This window comes from Falco cherrug, chromosome 1 (assembly GCF_023634085.1).
Source record: "Falco cherrug isolate bFalChe1 chromosome 1, bFalChe1.pri, whole genome shotgun sequence".
In the NCBI taxonomy this organism is placed as follows: Eukaryota; Metazoa; Chordata; class Aves; order Falconiformes; family Falconidae; genus Falco; species Falco cherrug.
In genome coordinates this window covers 82498157-82520203 of record NC_073697.1, presented here as the reverse complement: position 1 = coordinate 82520203, position 22047 = coordinate 82498157, and the positions used below count along the sequence as shown (strand labels likewise).

The following is a 22047-nucleotide window of genomic DNA, read 5'->3' as shown; positions in this document are numbered from 1 at the left end:
AAGGTTTGCTGTGTAAAGCTGGTCTTCAAAAGATACTCCCTCCACAGGTAATCCGGTGTTTCCAAGCCCTGTACCAACCTATGCGGGGAGTGCAGGTACACTGTTATTCTTTGGTTATAACTATGTCAAGAAATAAGCGCTGAGCCAGTGTCATTCTAGTCCAAGCTGGCATACCCCTCCTCATTAAAAGGCTTTACCAACCTATCTTCGGGTGTCCCTGCCTGTGGCAGGGGGTTGGAACTAGACAACCTTCAAGGTCACTTCCAACCTAAATCATTCTATGGTACCATTAGGACAACTACAAAATGCACCTTATTCTCAGGAAAAATTGTTATTTTTTACACATCCTCTAAGCATGTGTAAGATGCATCCCAGACAAAAACCAGGATGGACTAGCAGCGTTCATGCCACATACTCTTCACACACGAAAGGTGAGAGGCCTCAGCTGTACATAGTCCCTAACAGTGCAAGTGCGACAGGAATCAGAGCAGGACCGCTTGTTGGACCATCATGAGAATAGGCAGCCCCTCAGAAAATCAAATTTCAACAAAAGCTCATTCCAAGTAATCTGTATCAATTGTCCACAATTTTCAGGTCTCTCCATAGGCATCATAGATGTATATAAATGACTCCAATTATAGAAATCTCACGCCCTGCTACAGGAGGACCAACCTCACCATAGGATTATGAAACTCCTGTTTTAGTAGAAGCAGGATTTTTACTCCCACTGGAAGGAAGTTCCAGAATTTCACTTTTCTAATAACTTCTGATCTACGTTGGCATCCATTTCTTTATGCCATCACTGTCTATTAGCAGAAGTATCACCCTGCCTCTTTTTCGTAAGTATAAAATAGCAAGTGTAACAAAAGAAAGACTGGGAGAAGTCCAAAAAGCATCCAAATGCTTCTCTAGCAGGGAAATATTTTCACTGCTTTTTCAATCTAATAATCCTATTCTGTACTCATTCTAGTTTCTGGAGCCCTAATCCCAAAACGTCTGTTACTGGGAGTTAGCTGTCTGTGATACAAGGCCTAATTCTGAAAGGGCGCAGCCATGTATCTGTGGATCAGACTTTTTTTTTTTTCAGCTGTTAGAAAGTCTTGACAAAGTACAAAATGCTATTTGAGATAAAAAAACCGGGGGGGAGGGTGGGGGGGGTGGGTGGGGCAGGGAGAAGCTGTGATGGCTGAGATACAGGCAGTAAGAAGCTTGAAAATATGAAAAACGTTGACCTGGACAGGTATAAAACTGTACAAAAGAAAACCAGGGAGTCAGCAGACATCCAGCAACACCAACAATCAGCCCGTTTCAAGGAGAAATGAAGGCCAACCTTTCCTCCCTGGACGCTTTTGCCAGGAATACTGAGCATGCTGGTGCTCAGCCTAGTAGCGTGCAAGTCCCACCTAGGACCAGCAAACAGCTTCCTTCTTTCCACTTGCCTGCATCCCGCTTGCAGAGTCTCTCTGAGCACAGGAAAGGATGCCTGAACAAAGTCAGCCAGAGAGGGAGCGTTACATGCTGGACACAGTTCCTGAGCTGTCCGGCACATTTAACCAATATTACACTCAAGGTCTTGCCAGGCTTTTAGATTTTATATTTCTAGAAAGTAATCTACAGAAATAGTAGCTTCAACTACTAAATTGAACAAAGATTATTTAGAAGTAACTGAAGTAGTTTAGAAGTAACTAAGGCACAGTCAGAATAAAAGTTGGAAAAAATAATTTAAAATTCAAAATTAAGCAACAGCTATACCAAAATGTGTTCCCTAAAACTTTAAATATCTGAACATTAATTCTAGTTAATAAACATATGCCTTGCTTCCTAGCGCATAAAAGGTCATATATCGCTTTTGGGATTTGATATTACTCAAAGAAAAAAAAGATTTAATTAAAGCTTTTTGCATAATAGTCTCAACAGAGTTATTACCAAGTCATTCAGTCACATACACATTAGAACTTCTCAAGTAAGACACGCATTACAAAAACTAGTACTTTCAGAAAAAAACTGAATAGCTTTTGAATTTTTTAAAATAGATATCTATATTATTTGATTACAATTTCACTAGACTAAAACTTCTGAATATAAATGATTTGTATACCTTAGTTTCACACTTAAGACAGCAACCAAGGATTCTGTTGACAGACACCTGATCATATGAGTTTGCTGCATTTCTGGTTTTCCCTTAAACACCCATACTTGATAGAAATACTACAATCTCCTGTAATTGTGTTAAAAAAGAAAAATCTATACTGGAAAACAAATTTTCTAGAAATTAAGGCAACTGAAAGCATTCATCAAAATCCTTTTTTTTTATGAGGTCTAAAATTACCCAACGCAATAAAAAGCCTATTATTTGGACCTAGACATATGAATTGAAGCACTTAGTGCTCTATTTTAGGAAAATCTTCAGGTTTAACTCTCTACTAATTGTTAACGATGCTAATTGGCCACTGTACATTTTAGAAAATTTATGAAAAGGAATACAATCATGAATTTTTTCTGCAGCCTTATCAGGACATTTAATTTTTAATTCTCTTCTCAGTATTGCTCTTGCACTAAGCCTGACAGAGTGCTAGGGATTAAGGAAGGCAGCACAGAGAGTGCAACGCAATGAAGTAGCTCACACCCTGACTATACACAGCACATTTATCTCAGGAGTAAGAACAGAATGTGAATTGCCTTAAAATTTAACACACAGATACAGCAAAAATACAGTAGGAGTTGAGCTGGCAGCTTGTGGTATGGGCCAGCAGGACTCCAAGAATATGATGACAAAAAAAGAAGCATAGACAAGGAAAGTGCTTTCTGGAGAAATCTGACAGAAATGGGAAAAGCTTGATTATGGAGGACAGAGGAGGTTAGTTGCAAGCACAAAAGTAGTAGAGAGATATTAAATAAAAGGTTCAGGTGAGGGTAATTCTGCTGAACTGGAAAAGCCAAGGATGAGAGGCTGGAATTTGATCCAGGGGAAAAGGAATATTGCAAAAGCAGTAAATTGACCTTTGCCAACAAAGTTATGGCAGAGATAGACTTACATTGCAGCAGAAGGAAAACATGGTGTAGAGCAGACTTGGTAGGGAAGAAAGAAAAGAGGAACACGCAACAGAGTAGGTGAGAGAAAATGGCAGAGGAGAGAAAGTTGTCAAGTTTACAAACCTGAATGACTGGGAGAACACTGAAGTCACCAGTGACAGAGGAAGACAGGGAGAAGGGAAAGATGTTTAGATGGAAAGCAATTCAGTTTTGCTGAACCTGAAGTAGAAATGAAACATTCAAGAGACACTGAAAAGACAGGAAAAGGTCTGTGACTGGCAGGCAGTGCCCGCTGCGTGTAAGAAGGCATACCCGCGCGCTCCCAGCTGCCGGCACGGCGGCCTCGCCATTTCCAAACACTTCTGTCTGACTGAACATTCACTGCCAAAGCGCTAATCAAACTATACTACTCCACTGGCTAGTAAGTTAAACCCTATAAAAGAGGGGGGTTTGTTCACTACAAAAAGCTTCAATTAAAAAGTAATTCTTCAGTGTAACATCTTCAGTCTCCACTCAAACATCAAGACCACAAGGCACTCCACACCCCACCAACAGCATGATCGCTACTCCAGTGAATTAAAAGCCTTAGTTTGGTTACAGTGTTATGCTACAAACTTACAAGCTTACACAATGTTTCATTTACTCTTTAGCAATCCACCTTTTGCAAGCTTTTTTGGCATCAAGACCAGTCAAGGTTTTAATCTGTTATGTTAAAAGTTACCAATTTAGTAATACACTCTGAAACTACACATATATATCAGTTTCCAGCAGCAGAAAACGGGTTTGGAAGAAAAAAAAAGAAAAAAAAGGATTTTAGCCTTCGCAGAACCATAGAAACGTAAGCTAGAAAGAATTTCAAAGCATCTATTTTTGCACACAGATGTGATTTAGATCAACTTAAATCAAAAGTTACTCTATTTAGTTTTTTCACAGCTGCCTAACAGTTGCCAGTCCATAACATCCACAGACAACTTGCCTGATCTGTGTAACTTTTACAATTAGATTTTTTTCCTTAATATCTGAAACAACTTTAAAAATACCTCACAAGTTAAGCTTACTCAGTCATTTTTATGCACAGGAAGATTTGCATTCCTTGTCCTCCTCACCTTTTAGTTTCTTGACTGAAAGGACTCTCTTCTCTCACAGACTTCCTTGGATTCACTTCAGCCTCTGCATCTATCTTAAAGTTCGCTTCAGTATTTTTCCACCTGAGGCCTGACCAGCATGAAGAAAAAGGGAATTGCCTGCCTTGTCCCCCGCCATACAACACTACTGTTACTACACCATAGAATCAGAATTGCTTTTTCATTTACAACAGCATACATAATAAAACCCTAATTTTCAAAGATGTCAAGACTTGCCATGAGCCAGTCCTCTTACATATACAAATAACACTATTTAAGATGACCATGACATTGTACTTTTAGCCATAGAATTAAGAACATTTTCCTTCAGAAAAAAAATGAGAAACAACCCAATGGCAAGTGTTCTTTCAAGGAAAGTAAAACTTCGTTGGCTGTACAGTGGCTATACAGTGAGTTAGAAGATGCACCTCTATCTACTTCGTGTCAAGGAAGAAGAGCGAGACTGGTACGCTTTACAGCTCAGAATTTCAAGTCTTGGGCTAGATGAGTAGGATCTTCAGAAGACAAGCTCGTAACACAGTATTTATGGCAAGTTTCTTGCTTCTTTAGCCAGTGCAGTACAGGGGCTACACATAGCTCCCCTCCATGCCCTTATCTTCTTTCTTCCCCTATGTACTTCCTACAGACTTCTGCTTGTGCCAGAATTTTAATTCTTCTTTCCTGATTTCCACACTTAAGTGATGGTGCAAAATTTTAAACAGAAAGCTAGCTTCTTTCTGAATTACAAATTGCTTGGACCCTGCGTGGCCCTGATAAGCACAAAGGGACAGCATCTTCACAGCCTACTGTAACTATGTTCCAGCCAGGAGACTTTATTTCTCTTAAAGACATTCATATCAAAAACACTCTTCATCAGAAGATACATGTCTGCAATACCCTGGATAAAATTCAGTTTCCTCTGGTTGAGATTGGGTGGGCATCAAACCCGTATGCGTGTATCCACACAGACAGATACCAAGCTACACGCTATACTAATGGTAACTTGCCTGCATATGTGTTGGCCTTGTTCAAGAGATCTGTGCACGCGTGCATGTCAGCAAAAGCACGGATCCCTAAGCAGTTGATTGGATGAAGCTGGGATTCCAAAAATTCACAGCAAGTCCTTTTCACATCCTGCAGTTGCAAGAGACCAGCTGCTGGGAGCAGTACCTGTAAGAAGCAAGCAGGTGTTAATATCTCAATTCAATTTTGAGCTTACACAAGAGGATTCCCAATATTAATACAGAAAACAAAAGAATCCATTAAAAAATTAAGACTAAAACAGAGAGGACAATTTCAGTGTTATGCAACTGAAGAACTTTAAACCCAACATAAACATGATTTTATCTCCCTGCAAACACCGTTTAAGATTTAAAATAACAAGCAGCACCTCTATGAACACCATGTTCACTGGAAAATCATTCCATAGATTATAATTTCTCACACTTCATGTAAATTCTTCCCAATATTCATTCACAAGTTCCCTTCTTACTGTTCCCAACACTCCATAATTACATCTCGTTTCCACACCTTCAGCATTAGATATTTCTTTAAAGCAAAGTTTTCTAGACCATGATAGAATATGTAAATCTTGTTTGCATGCAAGTGCTGGACATTGTACCACTTTTTAGCATCAATAATAAGCATCTTCATGCAATTGATTCCAGCACAGACTCAACTCAGCTTCCAAAGAAGTCTGTGACCTTCTTGGAAGACTGACAATTCAGGCATTTAAAAGTCCGAACATACAAAATATTCTGTAACTCATTAAAAATCTGTATCAGTAAGGAATTAGTCTAAATTACTACCTGTCCTTCAACTTTCACAAAGCAAGAAAAAGTAAAGAGGAATTTAAAAATCTCTATCATATACACCTTATTTGCTCACTAAAACTTAAACATGAGATTTAGGTGAACTATAATTGTGCCTTTGAGTGAAATTCCATCCTGCTAGCTAGAATTTTTTCTTCACTATATTTTACTTTTCTGTGTCTTTGACAGCTATTTTAATGAGACTTCTATTTTAGAACACTTAAGTGTGAAATTAATGCTAGCTTGCATCTTCAGTGGATGACAAGTAAGATTTTAACACAGAAATCTTGCAACTGTTCACTTACATATAGAGAAAACATACACTATAGGGCTGCATCAATAATAAGTAAGCAAAAACCACATTAAAGACAACAGCTGCACAACTCTTGTTAATATTTGCTTTTCATTTAAACAATTACCTGGGCAGAATTAGAGAGAGTCAAACAAGAAGAAAACGGGAAGAATAAAGAGAGCTGGAAGAGCACAGTAAAACGATTTAGAAAACTGTACCATGTACTACATGGAAGCTGCAGAAAATACTTCTAATTTATTGCCCTTTGGAAGAAGCTTTAGTCTTACTGTCTGTAAAATAATTTGCCATCATCTCTGTAAGTGCGTCCATCTACTTGGCTTCTAAAGAGCTACTGTTACTGTTTACTCTTTAGACTTTTTTTCTTGAAATAAAGCTAACAAGTATGACCAAACTAAAAGAAAAAGGACTTCAGTTGATACAAACTTGTAAAGCTAACGTTTGCTTTAAACTTCATTTTTTGGTCCCACTTCTACTATTTATGGCTGTTCCTCTCCCTTAAACTTGCCATGTATGAAGCCTGCTTGAAACCCATCTTTCTATTCCTCAAAATATTAATCCCCAATTTGAAGCAGTAATCCACTACAGCATCTGTTTTACACATACGGCTTTCAATATAGACAGCAAAAAGGAAGGATCATACATTTAACAAGAGTTTGCTTTTAATGCCAACTGTTAATGAAAGAGAAGTGAAGGAAAAACACAAATGTGATTGCAGAGAGACACAGACTGCTGCTAATAACTAACTAAATAAAATAGCTAAACTAGTTTAAATCTCTGAAAATACCAAATAAGTCGACAAAAATAAGCAGAGAAGATGTGTACGTAATAGGCATAAACATGATAAAGTCACATAACTGAAAACAAATCTAGTTAGCTTAAAGGTTACTAATGACAAGGTTAAAACAGTACAGTGAACTCATTTTATTTTAGCATGTTTATGAAAATGTAAAAATAATGTTACTAATAAAATTTCTATTACTAGAACTAAAGTATGATTAGTTGTAACAGTGAGTAGGTAATTCATTTGACAGTGAATTCTAGGCTAAGATATGTTCATGAAATTACATACCAAAAAATCAAGGCTAGAAATATAATACAAGTATTTATTTGCACAAGTCATCCGAATGAAGCAAACAAGGATTAATATTTTGAGGAATAGAAAGATGGTTTTCAAGCAGGCTTCATACATGGCAAGTTTAAGGGAGAGGAGCAGCCATAAATAGTAGAAGCGGGACCAAAAAACCTGCTTACAAATTCAGTAATTCAAACACAGTCCTAGGTAATTTTAGGAATGTTACCAGTATAGTTGAGCAAATAACTCCGAGAACAATCCTTGCCTGCTTAAATGGATTCAGTAGAAAAGTGCAAATCATCACCAAAACAGTAAACAAAATCAAAAGGTGCAATTTGAGAATCGTATATGCAGAAAAGAATTTAAGATTTGTATGCCCAGTCACACTGAGCCACTTGCTGGCTCATATGTAGAGTCAAAGCAGTGTTACAAGAACAAGATCACTCTTCATTATGCAATATTTACATCTGTTCTTAGATGATTGTAATTGAGTTTGTAAAGTTGTAGATTTAAATACAGTTTAGTTATCAAACAATAAAACATTTAAATCTAAATCTATTTACGTGTATTCCACTACTAAAAAAGATAGGAGAGGCAAAGTGCATCAAATTTATACAGTGGGCTTTGGTTCCTAGGCAACGCGAGCTGCGGTACCATTCAGCCATTTCCATCTGCACCTATAGAACCCTCAGCCTGGAGCTGCAACAGCCTGCATTTAACAACACGGTTTCATCACAGGCAGATTGACACTGCTGAGGCCAGGGACAAAACCACACAGGGAAAAAAAGACCAGAACAACACAAGCTCCTCTCAAACCCATTATAAAAAAGAAAAAAAAAAAAAAAGAAAAAAAGAAAAGGACTACGTTACAACTGGACAACTGCAGTACAGATGAAGTTTAACTGCTGCTGGCTAAACGGGTGGGCTATCACTCAGATTTATTTCCAAAAATAGCCAGTAGGGGGTGTCCTAACTTCCCCTAAAGATCAAAAATACTTGAATATGCATGCCGCTCTGTACTGCAAGAAATACGGGGGGGGGGAACATCTCCAATTGCTTATTCTATGAAAACATATCCTCATCACAGCGGTGGCTGTTTTAATAATAAAAAGCTTGAACAGATTATTATTACAGATGGCAAGTAATAAATTATATATTCTCTTTTTTGTTTCAAAATTGTGGTGATGAATCTTGGAACGACTGCTGGATTTCCTAAAGTGGATAATTTAACCCTTAAAGGTCTGACAGCTGTTCCCTGACTGCGCCCTCCTGGCTCTCCTCCCTGCAGTGGCACTCCTGTTCCCACAGCTGTGTGCACCTGCCCTGCCACATCCACCTTCCAGCCACCCAGACAGACAGGACTGTGAGCAGGCACAAGGCTTAATTTTAAAATCCACCTGCAGGTCACCTGCAGAGTCAGGAGGGATCCACTTAAGGCCCTAAACTCAGGTCCCCATTTCCACCGGAGTAGATTCAAGCCCTTCAGAGTAACTCGGACCACCAAGCTGCACCCCAGGCTGCTGCCTTCTGTTGTGGCCCTTCAGGTACGTGCCAGGCGTACACTGACTGAGGGTACTGACCTTGCCTGCAGCTTTTCTCCCTCTTTTTTTTCCAAACAGCATCATCGTGCCGCTGCTTACCCTTGCAGGGCTGGCTGGGCATGCCTCCCGTGACCACGCACATAGTGAGCCCTGGGGCGAGGCGCAGCCAGTGCAGGCAGGTACATCCCCAGCTGCGTGACCCCTGGGGTGCAGGGATTACATTTACAACTGTCTCGGGGAGACACAGCAACCAACACGTCCCTACAGTGGAATAAGGCTCAGGGGAGATGGGCAAGGGTGATGAGCTCACGGAAAAAACATAAGGAACGACCAAGCGGTGTTTAGAAAGCTGAACTTAACACAAGGGGGGAGTGGACGGTAACCTTTATTTTAGGTATACAGCTGTACCGCTGAGTCACCAGGCTGCGTAAACAGCCTTCTCTGAGATAATTAGTAGAGTGTAATGTCTTCCCCAGGTAGCCAGAGCAGCAGCAGGAGAGGCACATATGTAGCTCAGCCCAACAAAAAGTATAAAAACTGAACACAGCCAACAGAAGGAGCTCTGAAAAGAGCAATGGGCTTGGGTTGGCTTTAGCCCACATCTTTCTTCCTGGTGATCTGGGGATGCCCAACATCCTGACAGCGGGCACAGAGACACCAGTAGTAGAAATCACTTTTGCATGTTGATCCAAATGTACGTTGCAATTACTATACTGTGCTTGAGTTGTGACTTCAGTACGTTGCTGTATCTCTCTGCTAAATCAAAACGCAGCCCTATGTAGCACCAATTATTTTCCAATCAGTAAATTTTATATAAAATATTAAACCCTCCATGTGGAATATATAGAAGAAGCTGGCTAAGAGAAGCTGCCCTGGAGTGCCTCCACACCGGAGCTCATCCTACCCAAAGGCTGCCAGATGACCTAATGGGAATCCCTTCACAGTATATTTGCTTCACAAAGTTCGGTACCACACTCCCTTTCACACAGCCCCTTGCTGCCACAAGCGGGTCCCCCTTTATGCAACACAAGCTTTTACTAACTGTCCTGCTAGTTAAGAATGGAGGAACTAGTCCAACAGAAAGAGCCACACCAAGATGATCAGAGAGCTGGAGCATGTGATATTACAAGGAGAGGCTAAGAACACTGAATTTGTTCCATAAAAGAGAAAACAAAGGGGAGATCTTATTACTGTCCACAGCTACCTAACAGAAGGGTATAAAAGAGTGAGCCAGACTGTTCTTGAAGATGCATAGCAGTGGGACAATAGGCAAGTATGAACACAGGAAAATCTAATTGGAAAAAAGGACTTGTTTTGTTTCTTATTTTAAACCATGAGGGTAGTTAAGCCCTGGAAGAGGTTGCCCCGAGAAGCTACAGAATCACCACACTTGGAGATACTCAAAATTCAGTGGACAGGCCCCTCAACCTACTTTAACTGGACCTGCTTTTAAAAAGTTAAACAACAAGTAAAATTTAAATTGCTTAATGCTTTCTGCGTGCTGATTTAAATCAATAATTCCGTAATTTTATGTAAATCCATGCTATCACCTTTGCACTCCTCTTTGTACCAATAAGATTCTCCTAGCCAGAACATATTGCGCTACCTGCAGTATGAAGATGTTTAAGGCAATATTTTCATCTCCACTATTTTTAAATTTCTTGGAATTTCTTTAAGATTTCTGTCATGAATTCTTGCCCAGATTCAAATTGATACCCACCAACAATGCTTTAAGATCAGTATAATGCCTATATGAAAATAATGAAAGAACATATTGCAGGTTTTGGAAACAAGATCCCACAGCATAAAAAAACACCAAATTTCTCAGAGCACTGAAGGACTTTGCCAGCAAATAAGCCAATAAAAATCAAAGCAATCAAGAGAAATTAATAATGTGCTGTTTAAAACAGAAAAAAATCATTCTTTATCAGAGGGGAAAGAAAACAAATTTGTAACATTAGGCAAGAGGCTAACCTAGGAAAGCAGACGTGTGAGAATCTGAATGCAGTACAATGCAACACAGAAGCACACAGGAGAGCAAGTTACATCCTTGCTAATTGCAGATATTCCACATTTTGAGTTACAACATTAAAATGAAATCAATTTCAGAGAGCAGCAGTTATGTTAATGCCTGTCATAAAACAAATTTTGAGGAAATACAGTGAAATTTAATCTCTGAGGTTTAAATAACCATGTTTAAGCAAACTAGACTCCTTCATTTGCTGTTCATACTATCATGGCATAAGGAAGAAAGAAATTAAAATAACAGTCAAAGATCATCCAAATTATCTTGGTTTTTTTATTCTCATTTACATGCATCTGTGCTGTAATTAAAACTGGTTTGTAACTGAAGTGTAGTCTTAAGGTCTAGTGAAATCATTCAGCACTGCACTGAAATTATGCCATTTGGGAGTATGCATACAAAACCACTAAAATAGATACAAATATTTTAACACTTGCTTCTGTGGAATAAAATGTGGAAGTTCCAACTGTGGAAAATTCAACCCTGCCAGCATTTCTATACAAATAACATGTGCAAATTAAGTGTACTGTTCCAGTGTTAAAATACACAAATAAGATACTGCACTGGATTTAAAGATGCATGAGCTGTAAGTTTAGAACATGATACCATGTTATCTCATAAAATATACCTTCTGAGTATCTTAACATCCTTGACTTCATAGGCTATTGCACAGTGAAAACTTGACTGTATAAATGTACCCTTTAGCTTAATGAGCCCCATCCAATTAAAAATCAGGTGCAGGTGGCAGTTTTACAGTATCAGAGGAAGGAATCAGGCTGCTAATCAAGATACAATCCTATTCCTTCACATTCCCTTAGTACTAGAGATAAACTGAGCACTATTTCAGTTGAAAAGCAGAAAATAATCATGATAACTTAATATATTGAATGTCTGACACGATCTAAAAAATACTAAGCAGCTCCTGACTTGGAAAGCAACATGACAAATTAGAGTGGAGCGTAAGGAAAAAGTAACTGGTTTACACACCTGCTTTTTAACCAGCATCACAATCTGTGCTCGAGTCCAGTTAGTGACATGCAATTTATAGGAAGCAACTGGTTTGCTCCAAAATTGGCTTTGGAAGAGATATCACTTTACAGGATTAGTCTGAATGAATTACTAATCAATTAAAACATTTGGGGTGGGGGTGTGATTTCTTTGTTGTTTTCTTGAAAGGGGTAGGTGTGGAAGTTTTGGGAGGGATTTGGGATGCAGTCAGGGGTTGCTGAAGTGCAGAAACAAGATTCATGACGCAAAGTAACAGAAGGGTCACTTTAATCAAATAATACACTATAATTAATGGTGTCCATCTGATCTACAAGGGGGAACTATGCAGTCTTGTTTGGCTTGAGCGTTCTCCTACTTCTCTACCAGAAGAGTGCCCTAACCACCATGTAACGGCACATTTTGGCACAAGCCTCCGCACAAAACAGATTGATTTTCCATTCTGATGGTTATTTTTGTTAACTGTCATGAGCTTAGCCTTTCATATCCTCTTCTTCTGTTAAAAGATACTGGAAATAGAAATGAGACATTGTCTCACTTGGAGTGAAACATTCTTGAACCTAAAATAATTTTAGCTAGAATTTTAGCTTTCTCTTTCAGTGAAAAAAATGTTAGACATTTTGATTTGATAGAAATAGAGCTTTTGAATTGAAGTTTGGTCACTGATTTAAGTACATGTCCAGTAAGTCATCCAGAAGGAAAGCTCAGAATCCTTTATCATACTGCAATTCAGTGCTTAAAAGATTATACAGCTGCATAAAAATACCTTCACATTTTCCTAGGGGCAGGATAATTTAAACAAGACTAACCAGAGTCTGAACAAAGCCACTTGCTGCTGATACTGTCATTCAGAAACTGGACAATTTATTCTTCAACTTAGCTGAAGTGCCAACCAGTCAAATAATATATGAAGTTCGCCTGCAGCAGGATTAAAAGCAGCTGAAGACATTAAGTAGGCAGGATAACATAACTCACACTATGTGGTCTTCGATCTTTCTGTAAAGGCTGACCCACATAAAGAATCGCTGTATCAGCTGACGCCTTTAGTTAGGTATAGGCTATACCTCCAGATTCAGCTGCAGGGTTTACCTGCAACATCTCACACCTTCAGCACCAGACCACCCTCAGTCTCAGACCCTACTGACAGATACGCTGCGTTTGGCTATACCAAAGATTATTATGATAGAAAAATTTAAAAAATATTCCCTAAAATTGAAGACATAAAAGGCTATCAAAAAGAATCAAAATGTTCACCTGCTATGTTTCCTAAAGTGTAAAAGACAGCTTTGGGGGGACTGAGGGGGAGGGCATCGAGGAAGGAATTGTTTGTTGTTGAAATTGTTTTTTTCTACATTGCAGACTGACTGACTTGTAACAAACAAGGCTTGTTCTTCTTGTATAACTGCATATTTTCTGGCAACCTGAAAGAGTGGGATTGAAACACCATTTGCAGAACCCTAAAGCCTGTGCTGAAGACAAATAGCAGCATAACTGGGATAGTAGATTGTGATCCTCTGCTTTCTCTATTATCCCATTCTGTGGTGCAGAAGATGCATCCATACTAACGAGTTTTATAGTAACACAAAACCAAGAACTAAGGACAACAGAAATAGCATGAAGTAGAAGTGCTTTGTGTGCATGGTGCTTATCTTCAATACAAAAATTGTGTTAATATTAAAACCTAATGTACAATAAATGGCCCTTCAGTGGAATCAAGACACATTTGATTACTCCAAGCTTTTAGCATTACAGTTATGTTTTAATATTTTATTGAGATAAACTCTCACTTACTCAGGGCCCTACATCAGACCATATCTATATTCTCCTACAAATGTCACAGGGAAATGTCTCCTAAAAAAAGACATTAAGTTTAGTGACGAATTTCGTAATCACTTTAATCTAGATGTTGTGCTTATAAATTTCAGGTATGTAGGGACAGAACATCCAAAACAAATGGCATCTCTAGTATCTCATTTGAAAATGTTTTCAGGTGGAGGTTTAATGCATACGTTTCATGATTTAACCAATATCCAGAAAACAAATATTTTCAAGGAAGCCTTTATTCAGCTTCCAGAAATTTCATCGTATGTGTAACAACACACTGCTGAACCTATTTGCAAGTAGGAGAGCTCAAGCATGGAACCTCTTCTTTAAGTGGCTTAATTTACTCATAATAAGTACCTTGAATCTTACAGGGAGGTGGACAGGCACACATGCTTTCATTTGAACAAATGACCTCTGCACTTTAAGTTAGCAAGGGCTGTCTTTCAGGTTTTGCCACAGGTAGCTTTATGGTCATACACAGAAATAAGATACAGGGATGCCTACGGTAAAGGTCACAGCGGAGCCTAAAGTAGCTGCTTTCATCTGACTTGACAGAGGAGGCTCTAACACAGCCTAGCAGCGTGATGATTTTAAAGATCACAGAGTCAGAAAAGTTGCACAAGCTGTTCGGTCTGAGAAGGCAGTTTACATACAGAGGTTCTTATTCATTAATGTCTAGTTAAAGGGCAACCACATCCCAGCTAGGCAGGATGAAGGCACCGCAGTTTAGCATCAGAAAACTTGTGAACTCAGTCCTGATTACTTCTGACCTACCCATTGGTCACTGTAGCTCTGTTTCCCTTTCTTCTTTTTTAAATAGTCTATTCAAGTCTGTAAACACTTTTGGGCCACACCATACTTATTAGCTTGTTACTGTAATACCTCTCATAATGGAATCCCAATCTCATTATGGGACCGGCCCATAGAAGAGTTTAAAATATTTTCCAGGTTAGCCTAGAACTTTACAGTTTTTCAGCTAAATTATGTTCAAGCAGTTAAAATCCCTGCCTTCTAAAAAGAAAAGGCAACGCACGCGTCCCTCGTCAACTGCATGAAAAAAAATCTCCGAGTTTCCTTCTGCATGTTCTTCCATTTGCATGTTCTTCCCATCCTATTTTTAGAAGGCAGCCACCCTTCCGATGTAGAAGCTGAGCACTTCCGAACAGTTCCAAGACCAACCTCAAGTCATGCCAATCATGAAAACACTGGGATATATCAGACCTAAGCAATAGTCTGTTCACCCCAGGTAGTCTAGCAACATCCAACTTCATCCACTATCAGAGTGCAGGAAACCCCACAGTCCAGAGTAAAATCAGCCACAACGCAGAATGTTTCCTTGAAACGTAAGAACAGTTTGCTCTTGAAACACAAGGTCACATCCTACCTTTTAGAATAGCATTTCTAGTTAAAACAAAATGTCACTTGAGAAAAATTGGCAGTCTCCAGTGCTTCCCAGGCAAATAAAAGTAAATGCTGCAGCATGACAACGGCCTGCTCTTCCATGTTTGAAAGGGACAGTACAAGGTCGTGATGGTGGCTGTGGTTCTGGCTGCTGGGTCGGGGATACGCAGGCTTTTGTAACAGTAGGTGAGGGGTAGAAGATAACGAGGAAGAAATGGCAACAATTTTGCCCTTCCTAGAACTGTTCTTGTCTAGCTCTGCTGCAACCAGCCAGGGATCTCCTCCACACTCTCAGCCACACTGGAAGTAAGTTTGGCAGCTGGCTCAAGACAGAATCTGTCATGCTCTCCTCCCTTCCCCAATATGTGGTTAAACCCAGTATTTACTGAAATGAAGCTTCACAGCTCTGCTCTGCTTCCATCAGCACCACCTCTTCCTCCGCCTTCCCCCCTTCCAAGGGAAAGGGGAAGAGGAAACTTAGGATGGAGAAAAGCAGACCAGGTGAACCCAACCCAGACCTGGACCTCATATGCTGTCACCTAATTAGGGAGGTAAACCTTACAGGGTGAAAGTACCTGCTTTGAAACACAGTCTATTCTAATGGTAACCCAGCATTCACAAGTAATCATTTCCAGACCAACCAGCACAGCTAGAAGAGCACATTGCTCACTTTCCGCGTCCGGGCAGCTCCTCTCACGCATTTTGCAGCACCGTGCTCTATTCGTTAGGCCACCACTCTAAGTGTAGTAACAACAACAATACATACACACATGTATGTTTTTGTGTACTCCTCTCTAGGTATCCTAAAGAAAAGCTTATTATATTTCAGTGTAAGTAAATACCTCATACTTTTACCCTTAAAAAGGGTATGTGGAGTCTTTGAAACAGATACTGGAGAAAAAGTAGTCCTTGTTTAGTCATCTCACAGTCAACCTAAAAAGGCCGGAATTCTCTCCTTCTCTTCAGCGATAGCTTTTCCATGCCTTTAGCTGCTTTAAAGCCTTCCCCAAAGCGTGCTATTCCTGTCATATTTTAAACCATCCAGCAGAGTGTTACAGGTGAGAACACATTTATACACTGACATGCAGATGCTGCTGTGCCATTTTTTACACTCCTTTTTAAAGTCACTATTTCACAATGAGAAGTTTTTCTAAGGTGACTACAGTATGTTATTCTATTCTAGGAAAAGCTGTTAATATAAAACATAGCAATACGTAGGAGTAATTCCATTTTTTCTTTTCATGCATTACTTTACACTTTCCAACATTAAATGCGGCCCGCGATCATGCTAGCCCGACATCTAGCTTAGCTAGAAAGCAGTGAAATTTTCTATTTTTGTCTAGTCTTGGAAAAAAAAAAATTAAACCAGTTTATCACCTACATCTTTTGCCATCTACTTTTTAAAATTAAAGAAAATCTGTCCTCCTTTGGAAGCTTGTGACACATTACAACCATTCTGATACAGTGAAAACCAACTATTTATTCCTATTTGCTCCTGTGCTCCCTAGGGATTTTTGATCTATTTATTGCTCCTCATGTGACAATTTAGGAGGGAGTATAACTAACTTGACTTTCAAAAGCCTTTGATATGGTTATTTCTGGACCACTCAAAGAATTACAGAAGGTTTCTAGGAGCTATGCATAACTAATAGAATTCTAAAACATACTGAAAGTTTGAACATCCCTTATGCTAATTGACACCAACAAAACAAAAAAACCCAACAACTTGATAGTCTCTCTAATGCTCAGGAACACTAGGGACATTGTACCAATTTACTAAAATGTGAGATGAAACTGCAAGGAACAGACAGATAGAGAATACAATATTTTTACACACTCTCAGCCACCTCACACTAAAAGTTTTGTCTCCATGGGTATGCAAGGATTATTTTTACACATACGTCTATGAATTCCTATTTGCCCAAATGATCTGATACTCTTACTTGCTTTGGCATCTTCATCTTTTGACCCTTTCTCTAATCTGATCCTTGTCCTGTAAGGGGACGCACCTTGCAGGGTCTGTTGGCATAACCCGGCCACTCCACCTTCATTAGTTTTTGGCACCTTGTTCATGCACAGCTCTGGCAGCCTACCCACTCTCCTAAATCACTCATTAAAGAAACAATATGCAGGAAATGAACAGCTGTTATATTTAGAGCTGCAGTGCTGAGTAAAAGTGTTTTATTCTTTTTATCATTTAAATTAAACATGCCTGTTTAAATCCCCCAGTGACTTCCCATTCACCTCCCACAGTAATGAGAATCACATGCTTCTGAAGTGCGGGATTACAGATCAGTATCTCTTCTATAATGCACTCCTGCCTCAAGCCCACTTCTGTCTCACCCCATCACCTCCTCCGTCAGTTTCTGATTCATTCCTTGGCTCCTGCTTAGACCACACTGACACAGCCAAGCACAAGCCTCTTCACCGCCTTTGCCCAAAAGTCTCTCTTCCAAAAAGTGGTTTTTACCGTCCCTCAAACCATCTTCTGAAGGAACAGATTTCGAGACAGGGATAATCTGCGATTCAGTCTGTAAGATTTCAGTCTCCCTCCAGAAGTTCAAGACACTGCTCCCACACACACTGGCACTTGATAGTCCAATACAGTCTTTTACAGTCTCAGGACAATTTAATGTACCCATACCCATTCCACATTCTAGATTCACCTTTCTCTCTTGTACTCAGTTCTGTTCCTCCCTCATGTATTTCTCTTTAGCAACTACAAGCTGCTGTACGACAGCTCAGCTTTCCATTCAGGTATTTTTCATTCTTATGAGGCTCATGCCCTTCTGCCTACCCAATTTTCTTCATGAACAAAGTTCTGAGATCTCCCATTCAGCAAGATCACAGCAAAAAAAAGATGTTATAAAAAGACTTACTGGCTAGAAAATGCCAGCAAAATGTGAATAAAGCATCAGTTGGATGACTGAGAGAAATAGCAGAAAGATAGCTTCCAACAAAAAAAAAGAAAAAAAGAAACCAGAAATGTAAAAATGTGAATACCTCTGGAAAAGAGTAGTTGCCACATCTGTGCAACATCTGCTTCTCCTGGTTCTGATGGTCCTGCCACCATTTTTCTCTGCCTTAACCAAATCTACAGGTGTATAGAAACAGCAGTTGCCTCCTCTACAAACTCCTTTTGCTGCCTACCTTCCGGAACCTCACCATATCACCTATAACCAAGGGGAGGGAATAGTAAAGAATTTTATCTCCAAATGAAGAAGTGTGAATTACATTTATTCAGCTTGGCTTAAAACATAATTTGGGAAGGTCTGCTCTAGGTCTAGCACCACAATGCAAAAGAAGGTGTTGAACAGACATGTCCAAGGGACGTTTTAGGAAGATGGCCCAACCCAAGGGCCATCTCAACAGAATCGAGACAGCAGCCGAGTATTTCTGTCTGCACTGATCTGTGTGCCTGGCCGCACACACGTGTGCTGTTCACATGTGATTGTGTATGTCCCTACCAGAAATACATGATCAGCCTCGCTACCAGCCGAAGCCTGGGGACACAGAGCGGCAGCGACCTTGCTGTTCCCAGGCTATGGCAGTCAGTCAGCCTTACACCTCCCTCACGGCAGGCACACAGCACCATCTCCTCCTGCCACATGCCACCAAGCCAGCCAAAGCAGAAAAGGCAATCCTTTAGTAGGGCATCAAATGCCTATCAGCCAGGGGTGAGGCTTCCAAATACACCTTCAACCAAACCAAAATACCCAGTTTCTCAGTCTTATAATAATAATACTGTACCTCAAAATCCAGACAGTTTCTACTTTGTACATACATAATAGCTAAAGCCACGAAAGATATGCCTTGGGAAAAAAAAAAAAAAAAAGACTAGAGAAAAATGACTACTATTTAATATGCATTGAAAAACTGACAGAGGGCAAAATACTAATTTTCCCCACAATGCTGTTTGCTTAGTATCTTGGTCAGCAGATCTTTTATGTGAAGCTTACTCATTTAAAGCACAAATTAATGAAGCTTGTATTGGTAATAAAATACGCCTGTAGAAAGATCACATTCTTCTTTTCCCTTCCCTCCTACACTCACTCTCCTGACAGGCAGGCATGTATAAGCAAATGAATGCATAGCAGGATTATTTCACAGGAAAAATTAGATCCTTTACTGTTGCCTGAAATGTCTTACAATGCATAAAAATTCAAAAAGTGTGCCACTGTCTCTCCTCCAGCTAAGCCACATATTAGTTGTGCCCTCACATTATTAAAATCCCCAAAGCTGTTGTCACGAATACCAAAAAAAAAAAAATAGGTCAAAAGAGGTAACCAGATGGTTGCTTGAGGCCCAAGTTATAAAATATGTACAAAAGCAAAACAGTGGTACTCCACTGGTACCCTTTCCACACACAGTCGAACAGTATACTATAAGGCTGTTTAGTCCAACATTAAATTCTTGCCCAGTAAGACTTAAACATGCTTCTATCAATAGGGTTTGTAACGAAACTCATGTCAGCTTGGATTTAAGTGCCTCTCTGCAGTGTCAGCAAGCCTCTAATATTATTAGAACTGTACTGGCATAAAAGAAGTGAAAGTTTGGATTACCATATAAAGAGTGGTTTCAACACACATCAGGATTAACCGATTTAATTTGGTTTTAATCATGAAGTCATTAGGATGAGCCAGTTTTATAAAACATTTTAACTTGAATGACTTGGAATGCAACTTCAGAATTTGCAAGAACTTGCAGAATGTAGTAGCTATGCCACTGCAGCCATGACGGAGATCAGCAGAAAGATCAAAGACTTGTTTATTTTCAAAGCTCTATAAGACAATCCAATAAAGAACTCCATCTCCCCCTAAAGCTTTAATAATGTCTGTGTCAGGGAAATAAGACTAGGGACCACCAGCAGCTTTTGACACTCAATAGCACTATTACATAGAACACTTTTTGTAAATAAAAATGCTTTCAAGAATGAGTGGTTTCCTGAAACCTATTAGCAAAGAAAAGAATTAGTTTATGGACATAAAGTTTTAGGTCTCCACGAAGGCTATGTAAAAAGTCATCATAAGCTGAAATATGATGGTGGATATATCAAGCTTTCAAGGTTACAAGCTCAAGCCAAGTCCATCACACACCCACTGGTGGAGGACATGGAAGATGAGGAGCCTTAAAAACAGGACAAATATTTTAATTACCTCAGAAACAAGCAGGATTGTAACCTGTCACCTCAGGGTTCAGTAATTATACCTTACTTGTTATATATTGAAGGCAGAGAGGGGCTGTCTTCAAATGTCTTGTAAGAAATATCACATAAAATGTTAAAGGAACACTAAAACTGTCACATCAATTAGAAAGTTGAAAGCATCAGCTGAGATACCCTCTGTCCTTAAGTTCTCTACACATACAGCTGTCTTTAAACATTTCTCCTTCCTCTCTTCTCAAAATGTTCTCACACGGGCATAAGTGAAGAGAATCACCCGTGATGCTGCGTGGCCCTGCACGCTGGGACACACCTCGCAGTCTTCACACGCCTCACCCAGCTCTTAAGACAGAGGAGAAACATTTTGTACAGGCATTCCTGAATTCTAGCCCTTGTTCTAAGTGCCTGCTCCAATACTTAAAGCAGCAGTTACAGACAACAGTGTTAATTACTCATTTTTGACAACAGTATTTTATCTAAAAATTAATGCAGCTGACAAATTATTCTGTCACTGCATAACCTGATGAGAAATTAGGTACCTGTACCTCATTTGTAAAAGTCATATTTTGACAAATTATCCTCTACCTACAGAAACTCACAGAAGAGATTAAATACCCCAGGTATACGGTTTAACACTTGGCCCTTCAGCTAAAAGAAATTTTGACACAGATGTACTTGCTGCAAGGACAGGTACGACACGGTGTTCCAGCATGCAAGGCGATTATCAAGTCTCAACAGGTCAAAATGTAAAAACAAAATTTTGTTTGTGCCCATCAAAATACAGTGCAAAGACCATTTTTGTTTGAATGGTGCTGGAAAATTATGTAGTATCACAATTTAATATTTCATGGGTTTTAACATTATGTGGAGAGAAAGTCAATTTTTGAGCAGCTATATCAATTGTCATCAGACAAATCTGTCCCAAATGTTAAGCTCACAAGAGATTATTTGTGTCTCAGAATTCAGTATCAGCTTTAAAAAATGACACTATATGAACAGCTTGAAAGACAGCCATCCAGTTTTAATGAAGATTTGGCCTAACAGTCTATCTAAAAAACTGTGCGTTGCAGCAGGATACTTTGCTGAATTTCTGGCAAAGAGTTAAATTTAAAGTCACAGGAAATACAAATTCACAGATTTCAGCCCTAAAGATGCTGTCAACAATATTTATAATGTAAAGTCAGAGCTCTTTTCAGTTTTAAAAAAAACATACTGCAGCTATTGACAGAGAAATCAGTGCAATATTGCTCCACTTTTTTAGGGACAGTAGGAGAAACAAACTCATTCACTCAAAAAAAAAATCTCTAAAAGTAAAAAAGAAAGAAGTATCACTGTTATCTTAAATTGCATTGGTATTGTCTGACCTAACATTCTTCATTAGCAGCATGCAGAATTTAGCAAGAAACCAGCTCAGAGGGATACTCACACAGTCCAATTCTGTCTCCAGCACCAAATATGCAAACGGCCTTGCAGGAAAAACTTTGGAAGCTAAACCAAGATGAGAAAGTTGTAAGAAGTGGCTGCCCAGCTACTGTGGAGATGCAAGAGGACAGCTATGCAAAGAACTGGGAGGGGAAAAACCCCACTGGCTTAAAACATACATCAAGGAACTCAAAATTATATAATATAATGAAGACTCCAGTGGAACAAAAGGTATTCTCTGAAGAATTATTTTTAAATGCTGTCACCAGGCAATCATGATTAGTAAATAGAGGCAAATACAAGAAGAAAGGCCTTTA

At 39.3% G+C, this 22047-nt stretch overlaps 1 protein-coding gene across 5 annotated transcripts in view; it reads right to left on the bottom strand.

Moving 5' to 3' along the window:
- KLHL2 (kelch like family member 2) overlaps positions 1-22047 on the bottom strand; it is a 61644-nt gene that overhangs the window by 19497 nt on the left and 20100 nt on the right. For all 5 annotated transcript variants that reach the window (XM_055708083.1, XM_055708087.1, XM_055708093.1 and 2 more), the window contains one exon: positions 5165-5327. In XM_055708083.1, coding sequence (XP_055564058.1) covers positions 5165-5327 — 163 coding nt within the window. The remainder of the gene's footprint in view (positions 1-5164; positions 5328-22047) is intronic.